The sequence below is a fragment of the Vespa mandarinia genome, chromosome 2, assembly GCF_050613455.1.
Source record: "Vespa mandarinia isolate Hongniang chromosome 2, ASM5061345v1, whole genome shotgun sequence".
NCBI classification, from domain to species: Eukaryota; Metazoa; Arthropoda; class Insecta; order Hymenoptera; family Vespidae; genus Vespa; species Vespa mandarinia.
In genome coordinates this window covers 18790001-18805000 of record NC_140811.1, presented here as the reverse complement: position 1 = coordinate 18805000, position 15000 = coordinate 18790001, and the positions used below count along the sequence as shown (strand labels likewise).

Sequence of the window (15000 nt, the reverse complement as noted above, 5' to 3'; positions counted from 1 at the left end):
CGAATAAAAAAGAAAGAAAAAAAGTGGGGGGAGGGGGTGAGATGAAAGTGTAAGGATAAATTCTTTCGTTCGTCGATCGACGAAAAATAAACGATAAAATTAACGTTCGTCACGCAATCGAACGGAGTTAGACTTTCGTTAATTATTGGGCGGGGAATGAGTGTAAAAATCTATAATTGTTTGCAATATAACGTGCAAACCTGAAAATCCTCGTGAAATCATCATCCATGTAAATCATCCATGTCATTATTCGTGTCTTCTTATCGTAGTCTCTTCGCGTTCGATAGCCTATCAATATTCTTCCTTACTTTCTTCCTTTTTCTTCCCCTACATTCTTCTCTTCCACTCTTCCTCTTTTTCTTTCTTCCACTTTTCCACTCTTCCTCTTCTCCTTCCATCCTTCCTTCCTTCCACTCCTCCTTCCTTCCTTCCTTCCTTCCTTCCTTCCTTCTTTTCTCGCTTACTTCTTGCGACCGAGGTACTCGACCATCCCTTGGAACTTTTCCTTCTCGTCCTCAAGTAGCAACGCTTGGATGCAGCTCATGAAGTATTGAGTGCTGAAGCAGTCTTGCCTGTTTTATCATAGATAGAAACAAAAAAAAAAAAAAGAGGAAGAAAAGTAGAAATTAGAAAAATTGTTATGTCACAAAACGATCAGGATTATATCTATAGTAACAACATACTCTACAGAGAGAGAGAGAGAGAGAGAGAGAGAGAGGCCATTGACTTTCTCTCTCTGTTCTTCTTCCTCCCTCTCTTGTGAGGGTCAATACCGGATGTTAACGAATTATCTTCCGGTTATCTCTCTCTCTCTCTTTCTTTCTCTCTCTCTCTCTCTCTCTCTCTCTCTCTCTCTCTCTTTCTCTCCTTCTTTCTATGTTGTCTCTTATTTAATATTTATTATTCTTTTTTTTTTTTTAAGATTCAACAGAGAAGAATCGTTTTCCTTCAAAAAACTTTTATGTAAATATTATTTAAAAAAAAAGAGAAAGAGAGAATGTCAATCGATGTTTAGTAGTTGTTAGTATACAGGTTTGAAGGATTTATTATTTATGGTGTGTATGTGTGTGTGTGTGTGTGTGCGTGTGTGTATGTGTGCTTTTTTTCTTTTTTTTAATTGGAAGCAAAAAATTTCGGAATCGCAACAAAAAAACTCCAAAAACGTTGCTGCTCTCCTTCTCGTTGCGTGATATCTACAAAAAAATGTCATTCAAGGGAAAATACATCTTCAAAAATATTCTCAAAAATATCCTCAAAAATTGTAAGGGCGAGATGAGAGATGCGGCATGGGGGCTTTGATGTCGAACGATTGGGGGTAAATTCATTCCGTATGAACGAGGTTCTGCTGTAAAATGCAAAAAATTGCAGAAAAATCTGTTGCAACGTCAAAAATATATATACGTGTATGCACACATATGATAGCCGAAAAAAAATTTTTTCTTTTCGGGACGAACGGATGGAGTCGTATTCCTATCTTTTTCTTTTTTTTTCTTTTTTTCTTTTTCCCTTATCTTTTGTTTAGCAGTACTGAACAATTAGTGCTGTGTCATTGGATCACATAAAATTTCGAATGAAAAAAAAAAAAAAAAAAAAAAAAGTTAAAAAAAAGAAAAACAAAAAAAGAAGAAAGGAGGAAATTTTTAAAAATATTTCATTTTAATTTATCATACGACACGTACATACTTTGACAGTACTGCTAATAACAATATCTTTGGGTTCTGTCGGACGCGATTTATTCGAGAACGAAATTACTTAGAATTTCGCACAAACATACTCTCTCTTTTAGATTCTCGATGCAGAATTCTCGATCCAAAGTTGATTTTTAATGAAGGAGGAATACGGTCCAAGTAAGATCGGCATTATACGGATCCAGATGTATCGTTCGAAGGCAACGAAAAATCATACAAGAAAGAAAACGATAATCGAATTAAGAAAAAAAAAAAAAAAAAAAAACAAAGAAAACAAAGAAACAAAAAAAGAACGGAGTATATATATATATATGTATGTAAAAGGAAAAAACATATAAAAAGAATATAAAAAAGCCTAATAAAAATGTTATAATCGATTTTTTGTTCTTTTCTTTTTTTTTTCCTTTTTTTTTCTTTTTTCTTTTTTTTTAATGGGAGTATACGATAAAAAAAATTTGTGTGATAGGATCGAGAGGACTTTTGTAGGGAAGAAATGATTTCTATGGTTTTTTTTTGTTTTTCCTTTTTCTTTTTTAGTCGTGAAAAATGAGATAATCGATAAAGACAATGAGTGAGATGATCAGGTGTAATCGTTGGATCGAATAGAGGAATAGAGGCGTTTAAAAAGGAAAAGAAAAATATCAGGAACTTGTTAATTAATTAGATTAGAAGAACGAAAGGAAGATAAGCGCGGAAATAAAATAATAGACGAAAAAATAATGAAATCATAAACGTAAAAAAAGAAGCTACCTAAACCCCGGGATCAGCCCCATGGAGTTGCTTGATCCACATTTGGATCTTCTCCATCTCGTCCGTCAGCAATAAAACGTCCAAGCATCCCTTGAAGTAGTCAGTGGTGAAGCAATTTTTTCTGAAAAGAAAAGAAAGTTCGATGAGGAATAACGTTAAGAGTCCTTTGGAATTTTGATCTCTCCGTCCCGATCCAATCCGATCCGAACCAATGGATATAAACGTCCGTTGGTAAAATCCTGTTGGAAATTTTCCTGAAAGAGTCTAGTGGTCAAATGAAATCGATGACGAATAGAAAATCGATCGTGTCGAAAGCATAATATTTTTTTAGTTGAAAGGGATTTTTTGTTCATCCCCTCTCAAAAATCATGAATATTTTTGTAATAACTCAGGATCGACGATATGAATGAAATCGAAAAACAAAAGGAAAGTCGATTGTATCGAATGTTTATATGATTTTATTATTTTTTTTTTTTTTTAACTTAAAAAAAAATCAATTTGTTTTTTAAAATTTTTAAACGATCCAAAAAAAGTCTAGTATTAAAACGATCAATAAAATTGTTTGTCCAAGCAAAATCGATCACATTATCCTTTTTGTTAGATCGAATTTCTCAAATCTCTTTTCTAAACATTTCTCCATATTTGTGTGTATCTATTTCTAAATGTATCTGTAATCGTTTCCTTCCTTTCTTTACCGATCTAATCCAAATGAATATAAATTATATCCCCTATTTGTCAGATCGAATTTCTCAAATCTCTTTTCTATACATTTCAAGAAATTTGTGAATAGCTATTCTTAAAAGAGTGTTGTATTATTTCTACAAACGTAGATGAAATAAATCCATTTCTTTCTTAACCGATCACGTCGAACATATTATTTTACTTACCTTACTTTTACTTTGAATTTTACGAATCTCTTTTACGAGAGTACTTGTTTTTTTTTTTTTTTTATTTTACAAATCGGTTGACATTCGTTGAAAAAGTTTACAGTAACGAAACGTCGACGAAATCGGTAATGAAAATCGGTAAAGAAAATCGGTCTTATAAAATGTTCTATCATTTTCTTTTTTTTTTTTTTTCTTTTATTCCTTCGAACTTATCAAAAGAAAAACCGTGCATCGATTTCGGTTATACTTTTAAGAGATAACGAAATTATCGGCCGAATATAGTTCGAAAGTATTTCCCGTTTAAGCTTATACGCTCGAAAGTATACAGCAGAATATCCGGCTTTTCCTTCGCAATCGACGATTCTATTTTCGGTACGGTCGTTAATCCATTCCTCCTTAACGCTCTTCGGCAGAAAACGGCAGGTAATAACGGCCGTGCGTTAGCATTCGTTCTTGCCGTGAGCTATAAATAGAAGAGAAATCTCATTCCGTTTCGATACGCGTGCCACGAGCGCACACGGGGCTACGTTTCGAGCTGCCAACGCGGAATGAGAGAAACAAGATCACGAATTACGATTTACGACGGTTTTAACCTCCCCTCTTCCAGCTAACGAACCGTACGTAGATCTTTCTTTTCCTTTTCTATTTTTTTTTTTTCTTCCAAAAATCTGTACCCACCCTTTAACCGTTTTTCCTTCCTTTACCTTCGACAACGTCGTGAACAAGATGATGCGAGATGAGAGATACGATATTGAAAAAAAAAAAAAAAAAAAAAAACAAATGATATTGCATAAAAACTAATCAATTTACATCTCTTTCCTTTCATTTTTAATCGAGTCTCTTATATTTCATTTGTCGATATTGTGAATAAAAAGAAAAGAAAAAAAAACATGTCCGCTCTCGGAGATAATGTCTAATATGTAAGATAAACATATATATAATTATTGATAGATTACCTGCAAAGTACATGAAGTTGTGGCTCGCGGAAAAGATTATAGCAGTCCTCGCAGATGCGATCCAAGCGGGCGAAGATGCTCTTATCGTAAACGCCCTTGCAAGAGATATCAAGGTAAGACCGTTTACCTAAGGGATGACTCATGAGGACACCAGCATCGGCAATACCAAGACAAGACGAGACAAGTAATAACGTAGCCGTCCATGCTAAGACGGTCAAAAGACTTGGGCAGCTCGTCGACGAGGACGACGATAACGGTGACGACGAAGACGACGAGGGATAGGAGGAGGAGGAGGAAGAGGAGGAGGAGGAGGAGGAGGAGGAGGACGACGACGACGAATTCGAGAGACCAAGCTCGTACACCGTCGTCCTGTTATATGCCGAATGGTTGCCCAATGGCGATGACGACGACGACGATGACGACGACGACGATTGCTTTCTCAAGGATGCTTGACCTTTTTGTTCGCGACGCATCATCATCATCATCATTGTTGTTGTTATTGTTGTTGTTGTTGTTGTTGTTGTCTGTAAACAGAAAATAAAACTTACATAAAATATTTGTCTAGTTGGAGTTTTGACAACCAAAGAAAAAGAGGAACAAAAAAAAAAAGAATAAAGAAGGAAAGAAGGAAAGAAGGAAAGAAAGGCCAAACAAAAGAAAAAGAAAAAGAACAAAATGGTGGTTTAGGCCACATACTGTCTCAAAGTCGGAACACGATCGTCTAGAAACGTTTTTTAAGCGACGAGAAGGGAAGTATAAGGAGGAGGAGAAGAAGAGGTAGAAGAAGAAGAAGAAGAAGAAGAAGAGGAAGAGGAGGAGGAGGAGAAGTAGGAGGAAGAGGGCTCTCAGGTATACCAACAACCTCTCCGCCCCCCTCCTCTTCTCTCGCGGCGAGTCTCACGGGTGAAGATGTAAAGCAACTCTTAACCAGTCCTGCGGCAGCCGCTGTGAATGGACCACACGCAGGCAGGCCCCACCTGTAAACGTCGTCAACCGACAACTTCATTAACCGAGGCCCCTGCGCGCGATCTACGCGGCGTGCTCCTCCTCCTCCTCCTCCTCCTCCTCCTCCTCCTCCTCCTCATTCTCCTCATCCTCATCCTCATCCTCATCCTCATCCTCCTTTTCATCATCATCCTCTTACTTCTCTCTTCCTCCTTCTCCTCACAACCACCGTCGTCGCGTTCACCTTTACCGCGTGTGCGCCTGGCGAAAGAGATAGATAGAGAAGGAGAGAGAGAGAGAGAGAGAGAGAGAGAGAACGTTTCGCCCGGTTCTCTTTTTTCGGAACATAATCATCGCTCCCGGGTGGGATCTTATTTTTAGCCCTGGCCGATTCTTGGAACTCTCGAACCGCTCTCCTCCTCTATATATCGAGGCCCCACCGGGTAATTGCTTTCGGCCCGATAATTTGCCCTCGGAAAGTCCTCCGAGTCCGGATCGTTAAATGCTTTCGTACGGATTTCCAAAGCTTCCAGAGAAAGAGAGAGAATGAGAGAGATAAAAGAGCCTCTCTCTCTTTCTTTCGAGGAAATGTCCACTCTTTTCGTGATTATCCTTTAAGAAAGATCGTACGTGTCTGTTAAAGATTAATATCTCAAATTTGTCATCATGGACTCTTTCCTAACTTTTATATATACACTTTTTCTTGTTCTTCTCTCTCTCTCTCTCTTTTTCTTTCTTTCTTTTTCTTTTTTCATTCGATTCCGGAAAGCAAGTTTCGAGGTCGCGCAAGCACCAAAGAAGAATCGAAGAAGAATCTACTTTTCTCAGGCTTTCTCGAGCACATTCTCTCTCTCTCTCTCTCTCTCTCTCTCTCTGTCTGTCTCAGTGGGAACGATATCCCTTGGAAAGTCTCTCAGTCCTGCGACGATCGCAAACCGGATCCCCATCGACAAAATCGGCTGAACGTGTACTCCTATCCAAGTGCATATACATACGTATATACATATATATGTACGTACGTATATATGTATGTATCTACAAACGTATAGTACTTACTTATGTACATCCCCAGGCCGTTTCTTTTTCCGCGAAAAATCGGCTCTATATTTAGAAGAGTGCGATCTTAAGAGTGGTGACACACGGTCGAAGGCAAAATCGCACACCGGTCCAAGAGAGATGGTTAGAGAGAAAGAGAAGAAGAAAGATAAAGGGAAAGAGAAAGAAGAAGAAGAAGAAGAAGACGAAGAAGAAGAAAGGGACAGAAAGAAAGAAAGAAAGAGAGAAAGAACGAAGGAACGAACGAACTAACGTACAAACTCGCAAAGCATAGGTGTTCCCTTATCCGCTTCGCGTATCTCTCTGCTTCACGAGAAAGAGATAGAAAGAAAGAGATAGAAGGAAAAAGAGAGAGAGAGAGAGAAAGATATAGAAAGGCCGCGAATCGAGTCGAGTCGAGTCCGAGTCGTGTTGTGTTGAGTCGAGTCGTCGAGTCGACGAGCCGAGCCGAGTCGACTCCGCCGGAGTCTCAGGGTTCTGAGGGAGGGGTACAGCGAGGGAGTGTGTGTGGCATAGGGAGGGAGGGGAGGACAGAGGGAAGGGTGGTGAAGAGAGGGGGTGTGACGAGGGGTACACGAACGAAGAAAAAGTCAATGGAGACCGGTTGCTCGACAGGTGAGGTCTTTCCTCGGTGCAGCCACGCACAGGTGTGCAATCTGCAAATACCCTTTGGCAAAAAGCCACACGCTTTCGCGGCCAGCCACGGCGCGGATCGTTCGCGCGAGAACATTCGAGGTCGTATGGAAGGAGTTCCCTTCCATATTCCCTCTTCACCTCCTCCTCCTCCTCCTCCTCCTCCTCTCCATTCCTCTCTTCGTTCTTCTCTCTCTCTTTCTCTCTTCTCCTCTCTTCTTTCCACTCCATTCCTCGTCCCTTACTTTCCCCTTCCCTCTCACTCCGCACCCCACCCCCTACCTCTACTCTCCGCTCCTATATCACGTGCCTTCTTCTTCTCTTTCCTTTTCCTTCTTCTTCTTCTTCTTCTTCTTCTTCTTCTGCTTCTTCTTATTTTCTTCTTATTCTTATTGGAGATCGACCTCCCTCGATTATTTTCCTTCTCTATTTATCTATATCTATGTCTAACGATCTATCTATCTATCTCTTTATTATTTATCCGTCAATTTTATCACTCGACGATAGACGAGAATTTTCGTAACTTCTATTAATCGTATTTGAAAATGGTTCAAATAGAATTTAGATTTTGCGCTTATACGATATATGTTTGTTTTTGTTTATTCGTGTGGATGTGTCTGTGTGTGTAGGTAGATAGGTAGGTAGGTCTATAGGTAGATTTCAATTGGAATTTCAAAGAGGAATGCAATCGTGGTTGTGATTGTATTCGAACCTATAATGGTCGCGGCGAACAGAAGTTACTTAACGTTTTACGATTATATATTTCTAAATGAGTAAAAGTATTATATACATTTAATAATACGTTGTATCGATTTACGCGATGACTTTTTTTACGATCATATTTTTCTTCTTTTCTTTTCTTTTATTTCGCTTTTCCTTTTATCATTTCTTTCGTACGATAGAGAGAGAGAGAGAGAGAGAGAGAGAGAGAGAGAGAGAGAGAAAGAGATAAAGGGGAAAAAAAAGAGAGAAGAACAGAGAATATTTGATCAGATAGATAAGTATTTAGTTATCCCATTATCGAATTATTTTCTCTCTATGGTTTTGTATTAGTTCCATTGATTTATTCGTTCCTCTTTTCTCTTTCCCCCATCCAACCTCTTCCGCCGCCATGTCACGTCTTTTTCTCTTTTTCGAATAATCACTTTTCGTTAGTCCTCTCTTTGTGTCCACTACTCTTAATAAGTATAGAAAGAAGAAGACATAGTAGTATAGAAAGAGACTTAGTATACGAGGAGAAGAAAAGGAGGATGAGGATTAAGTGGAAGGATGAAGAGGAGAGAGAGAGAGGATCAAGAGGAAGGATGAGGAAGATGAGGATGAGATGGAGAGGTGGAAGAGAAGGAATGAAACGTGCGGGGCCTTTTTCGAAAAGGCGACGAGTCCTTTTTATCGCGGTCGGGATATATCGTTTGAAGAAAAGCAACACGGCGGGAGAAGATAAAACGTGGAGAAACTTGGCACGGGGTTGGGGTGAAGTGGGCTGAGGTAGGGTGGCATAAGGGGGACAGAGAGAGAGAGAGAGAGAGAGAGAGAGAGAAAGGAAGGATGGTAGTGGTGGATGAAGCCACGAGACCGATGCGGCGTATCGTTAGATGCGTCGGCTCCACCACTCACCAGGTGGTCCTTTTCCCGTGTCGGATGACTCAATCGTGAGAAGGAGTTGCTGGACAAGCTCCTTGCCGGAGGGCCTCGGAGCGCCAAGATCATACGAGGCCCGCGCGCTCGCTCGTGAGAAAGAAAGAGAAAGAGAGAGAGAGAGAGAGAGGGAGAGAGAGAGAGAGAGAGCTCTATCGTGAGTTCTCACACACATACACAATCGCCTTCGTCGGCTTATTACGAACAACCGTCCTCCATTGGCGTCGACTTCTTTTCGTTTTGTTCAAGTTTCTACAGTTTTTGTTTTTTCCCTCGGTTTTTCCTTTTTCTCTCTCTCTCTCTCTCTCTCTCTCTCTCTCTCTCTCTCTCTCTCTCTCTTTCTCTACACTTGCTTTACTTTTCTTTCTTTCGTTTTTTCTTCTTTTTCTTCTTTTTTTTTTTCTTTTTTTTGATAGGAGAGAAGGAGGGCCATTTTTTCCTTCTTGTTTTTATTTCTTGTATTTATTTTTTTTCGATCGAAAAATTATCCCCCATCGAATTATTTCGTTATCATATATATATATATATATATATATATATACATACATATATATGTTTTTTTTTCTAAATACATATAAGAGGCCCTAAATGTTTTCGGAGATTCGTTCAGGTAAAATTTATATAAAAAAGAAAAGAAATTTGAAAACGAAGGAACGATGAAAGAACGAGAACGACACGTAATATCGTTCCTTCTATCCCCGTACCCATCATATCTTTCTTTTTCCTTTTTTTATTTTTTTCAGACTTCTTCGTAGAGAATCATCAAGTGGTTGCGGTAAAAGCCATGTTAAATAATTACAAAAGTGAGATGAGAAGAGAAGAGGAAAGATCGGTATTGGTGATCGGTCGAATTTCGAGAAAGATTCGTAAGACAGACAGAGAAAGAGACAGAGACAGAGAGAGAGAGAGAGAGAGAGAGAGAGAGAGAGAGAGATAGAGAGAGAGAGAGAGAGAGAGAGAGAAAGACAATGAAAGATTTCGGCGAATGAAAAAAGTCGATGATCTCGATCGCAGGTGCGGCCGAGGTCGTCGCCAATGGGAGGCACTCTCTGCGAGAGAGGCTTGCATTGGCGTTCCGTGCACATACATACAGATATATATATATATAATATATATATATATATGTACTACATTTATACATACATATAGAATACATATATATATATATAAAAATATATATATATATAGATATATATGTACGTACACACATCCATCGTACGGAGCGATGGTGGCCTCGTCGGACTCTTGGGAGGGAACAGAACAGCGCAGCACAGCACAGCACAGCTTCGGAATAGGACTCTTGTTTTTACGTGCGTGTGCGTGCCAAGGAGAAACGGTGAAGAGAGAGAAAGAGAGAGAAAGAGAGAGAGAGAGAGAGAAAAGGAAGAGAAAGGAAGGAGGGGTCCTCTAATTAGGCGATCGGCCGCCGCCGTCGCCGCCACCATCGCCACCGCCGTCGAAGCCATCGGTATATACCAAGTACCATATAACATATGCCATGGGACGTGATGCGATACGTGCTCTACACACGTTATATGTATAACGCTTACGCGTCGAGGAGGAAGAGGAACGGGAAAAGAAAGGAGGCTGAGAATGAAATAAATAAAGGAGAGAAAGAAGAAAGGGAAGGTTTGTGGGGGGAAAGAAGTGGAAGGAGAAAGAGAGAGAGAGAGAGAGAGAGAGAGAGAGAGAGAGAACAGAAAAAAAAAGAGAAAAAAGTAGTAAGAAAGAAAGAAAGAAAGAAAGAAAGTAAGTAAGAAAGAAGGAAAGAAAGAGGCACCGAAAAAAGAGGAAGGTCGTAAATCAACCGGCAATGAGGCACCCTGGGCCCTACCCTGGGACTCTCTCTCTTTCTTTCTCTGTTTCTCTCTTTACTCGAACGTAGGCCCCACCCGTCTTGCTCCCGGAACCACCCAACCACTCTCTCTCTCTCTCTCTCTCTTTTTCTCTCTCTCTCTCTCTCTCATTCTCTCTTGCCCAATCTTTGACGTTTGCGGACTCCTCGCCCGAGTAAGGGGAATCACGTACGCATTTGCTTTATCTTTTTATAGTTTCCTCTCTTCTTTTCTTTCTTTCTTTCTTTCTTTCTTTCTTTCCTTTTCTAATCTCTTTTTTTTATCCTTTCCTTTCCCTTTTTCAACGACTCCATCGTTCATTCCCTATGAACATAACCTCTTCTTAGAAAAATCTTTCGAGTTTCGATTCCTCGTAATAAATAATAAAAAGAAAGAAAAAAAGAAAAAAAAGAAAAGGAATTACCGGTTGCGATTCTCGAAAAATATCGACACATATATATATATATATATATAAATATATATACATACACACCATATGTAAATATGCATATATATATATATATATATGCACGTATACGTATATACATATCTCGAGTGAAAGCGCAAGTTTGTGTCATCGAAATCATTATTACGGCAGGTGTGTATACGTAAAAGGGAATCCGAGAGGTAGGAGATTGAAGGTGGAAGGTGTGGGATGAGGAAAGGATAGTACGAATAATACTCGGTACTATCTTGCGTATATATGTACTTATGTATATATCCTACGTACGTATATATACTTATGTATAAATATATATATGTTGTACGTATGTATGTAAGGATCTGAAAAAGATTGGTTTGGATGAAGGGAGACGAAGAAATAAAGAGAGGTATAGAGAGAGAGAGAGAGAGAGAGAGAGAGAGAGAAGAGGAGAAGAAAGAGAAAGAATAAAAATAAGAAAATGAAGAAGAAGAAGAAGAAGGATAAGAGAAGAGATGGAGGATGAAGAGAAAGAGGAGGAAGAAGAGGAGGAGGTCGAACGCTGGAGGCAACGAGTTGAACGGACGAACGCCGAGAGAGGAACGGATCCTCGGCGTCCTCGATCGCGGGATCCCGGAGCAAAACTAACGATCCTCTGCTCGCGTCCAAGATCAACACGACGATAATTTAATACACGAGATCGCCACCCAGGTGCGCACTGACGTGTACAGATGCTGTCCGGCCACGTGAGGGGAAGTTGTACGTTCGTTCACGTGCTTGTATATCAGTATATATATACATATATAATATATATATATATACATATATTTATATATATTTATATATGCATTCATATGTATGGATATATATTATATATATATATACATATATATATATATAAATTTGTATGTGTATGTTTGAGTGAAAGAAATTGAGGGGAGAAGAAGACGATCGAGAAATCTAAAAGAGGAGAAAGACGAGAGAGCGGCTAACCTCTCGCGGCTCTTTTGTTCTCTCTTCGCTCCCGTTCCTTCTCTTTCTCTTTCTTTCTCTCTCTCTCTCTCTTTCTCTCTCTCTCTCTCTCTCTCCCTCACTCTTTCTCTTTCTTTCTATCTTTCTCTCTCTCTCTCTCTCTCTCTCTCTCTCTCTCTCTCTCTCTCTTTCTCTTGGTTCGTTCCTCTAGTTCCCACACTCTCCACAGTTCGCCGCCGTTCCGTTTCGTTATCTCTTCGAAAGCAGCGAAACGCGCGACATACTTTGCTCCCGATTTGTCTCTTCTAACATCGCAAAATCTGTTAAATATTTAATTTAATATACGATATAAATATATACGAACATATTACTCAACTTGTAAGTATTATAAATAGCATAGTTCGTAATTTTCTATAATGTGCTGGTTATCTTTTATCGATCGTAGATTAATGAAAAAGAAAATAACAAAAAAGAAAAAAAAAAAAACAAGAGACAGAAAGAAAAGAAAAAAAATAAAATTAATCTATAAAAAATCGATAAAAATAAAGAGTAATTGATTTTTCCAATACGAACACATTTTCCGCTCATTCTCATATATATACTTATATCTATATAGAAATGTGTGTTACTATGTATATCTCTGTATGTCTCTCTCTGTGTGTTGTGTGTATGTGTGTGTGTGTGTGTGTTGTGTGTCTATGTGAGTATGAATGCAGACGTCTATATTAATAGAAATTAATTTCGTAATAATTTTATAAGAACGAATGTTCACGTTTAAATCTATTTAGAGTATAATTCCTAACCTCTTAAAATTGTCTAGGTATGAAAGATCACGTATAAATATCGTGATGCTTCGGTTTCCTTCCCAATGGCCGACGTTGTTTCATGTTCCATCGCGCGATCTAGACTTTCACCTTTTTGCCAAGAGACGAAGAAGGAAATAACAGATGAAATCGTTGGATCGCGTAAGTATATATATATATATATATATATATATATATATATATATACATACATACATACATACATACATACATACATACATATACACACATATAACAAACATAACACTCACTCACTCACACAAACGCAGCCACGCACCCATGTCAACGCGTTATTTCTTTGAAGTACATAAAAAGAAAGAAAGAGAGAGAGAGAGAGAGAGAGAGAGAGAGAGCGATACGCGTTTCTTAAAAATAATTTACTAGCTTGAAAAGATTCATCCTATATAGGTGAATAAATAAGAAAGGACGATCGCGATTTGTTCGATGTTATTATTACACGTTGTTAATAATTTTCTTTGAAGTAATTGAAAAAAAAATGAAAAAGAAGAAGAAATTAAAGGAAAGAAAGAGGAGAGACGCTTTTCATAGAAATAATTTAACTTGCTAAAAACTGACTTACCCTATAAATGAAAAATATGATGGCCATTGTATTTAAACATTAATACCTTTGAAAATAAATATATAAAACTAACAGAAGAGAGAGAGAGAGACACGTGTTCGCCTTAATTTATTACAGTTACATAACAATAATTATCGACTAATACTTGCTAACTGGGTACACTCAATAAATCATACAACATAAGACGATCGAGATAGAATAAAATCGATAATGAAATATGTGATATAAATAATTTATTACAAAGTAAAAAAAAAAAGAAAAAATAAAAACAATATAAAAACAAAAAAATTAATTCAAAGGACACGTACGTGAACATAAATGAATTGTTTTACGTACGTATGTACGATATATGTATATACCTTGATAAAATAATTCGTCAACGTTTGAACCGACGACTCATCCTGTAGATGAATAAAATAAAACTAGCGATATCGAATGATGGTAGACTTTGTAGAGACGTATAGACGTATGTACATATTGTACATACATGCATGTATATGTATATATACATATATATATATATATATATATATATATATATATATATATATCGTAGATTTGAGGATGAGATTGTCAGGTGAAGGAAGATACACACATGTATTCAACATTCATAAATATACATATGTACATATATTCATCATAGATAGATGCATCCATACATACATACATACATACATACATAAGTCGAGCGATCGCGTGCCGGCAAGATCGAAAGGTTAAGCGGTACGCGAGAAACGCGAAAGAGAGAAGGAACACGAAGAAGAGGAATAAAAAAAAAGATTAGATAGAGTTAGAGAGAGAGGGAGGGAGGGAGGGAGGGAGAAGAAGAAGAAGAAGAAGAAGAAGAAGAAGAAGAAGAAGAAGAAGAAGAAGAAGAAGAAGAAGAAGACGAAGACGAAGAAAAAGAAAACGGATGAGAAGGATGAGGATGAGAAGGAGGAAGATCGGCTCGCAACCACTAATTATTTGTCCGACGATGGGAAAGAGAAAGAGAGAAGAAAAACGTTTCTGATGAGAAAGATAGATAGATATAGATGGAAAGAGAATGTGCGAGAGAGAAAGATAGATAGATGGATAGATAGATAGAGGGAGAGAAAGAGAAAGAGAGAGAGAGAGAGAGAGAGAGAGGGAGAGGGAGAGATAGAACGAAGGAAACCGGACACTGTGGTATGGCCGCCGCGGTTCGCCATCAAGAAGGCGCGAGCACGAATAGAGAAGTCAATGACGTCAATTGTGTGTTCAACATAATTATATAAGGAGTGGGTCCTATTAACCTAAGTCCCCGACGTACACGTCGATTAAATGCAAAACGATTTCAATCGTCACAATACCCGGACTGAATTCATTCCAACGCTATTAATGGTCTTACAATTCTTTTTTTTTCTTTCTTCTTTTTTTCCTTTTCTTCTTTTTTTCCTTTTCTTCTTTTTCTTTTTTTTTTTTTATCAGAGTTAGTTACGCCTGTCTTCTCTCTCTCTCTCTCTCTCTCTCTCTCTCTCTCTTTGTATGTTTTACAGTCTTTTTCTTTTCCTTTTTCTTTTTTTTTTTCTCAAACCCAATCCTTGCCCTCTCATTTGCCTATTAATATAAAATTATTTTTTTGTTCTCACCGATGGCCTCCCTTCGGTTCGTCTTTCCTTATGACATTTTTTATTCTCTTCTTCATTTTTTTTCTCTTCTTCATTTTTTTTCTCTTCTTCCTTTCTTTCTATCTTCTTTTTTCTTTTTCTTTTTCTCTTTTTTTTTTTTTTTTTTTTTTTTTTTTAATTTGACCCTTGCATTCCAATTTTTTAACAAAGATTATTTTTCACCGAC

The 15000-nt window shown here is 38.0% G+C and overlaps 1 protein-coding gene and 1 long non-coding RNA gene across 16 annotated transcripts in view; one reads left to right on the top strand and one right to left on the bottom strand.

Annotated features, from left to right (window-relative positions):
• ITP (ion transport peptide) overlaps window positions 1-15000 on the bottom strand; it is a 48639-nt gene that overhangs the window by 12 nt on the left and 33627 nt on the right. For 7 of the 14 annotated variants that reach the window (XM_085655290.1, XM_085655284.1, XM_085655291.1 and 4 more), the window contains 3 exons: window positions 4282-4805; window positions 2439-2559; window positions 1-572 (listed from right to left, as the gene is read on the bottom strand). The exon at window positions 1-572 is cut by the window's left edge and continues 12 nt beyond it. In XM_085655290.1, coding sequence (XP_085511416.1) covers window positions 2439-2559; window positions 4282-4769 — 609 coding nt within the window. In that variant the 5' untranslated portion in view covers window positions 4770-4805 and the 3' untranslated portion in view covers window positions 1-572. Of the gene's footprint in view, window positions 573-2438; window positions 2560-4281; window positions 4806-5136; window positions 6249-6282; window positions 7070-7197; window positions 7664-8532; window positions 8808-12584; window positions 12696-14795; window positions 14806-15000 lie in introns of those variants that run through there. The other 7 variants (XM_085655288.1, XM_085655287.1, XM_085655286.1 and 4 more) reach the window with 7 other exon arrangements.
• The window catches only part of LOC118447425 (uncharacterized), a 24316-nt gene continuing 21348 nt past the window's right edge, over window positions 12033-15000 (top strand). For both annotated transcript variants that reach the window (XR_004839913.2, XR_004839901.2), the window contains exons 1-2: window positions 12033-12159; window positions 12602-12746. This is a non-coding gene — a long non-coding RNA (uncharacterized LOC118447425). The remainder of the gene's footprint in view (window positions 12160-12601; window positions 12747-15000) is intronic.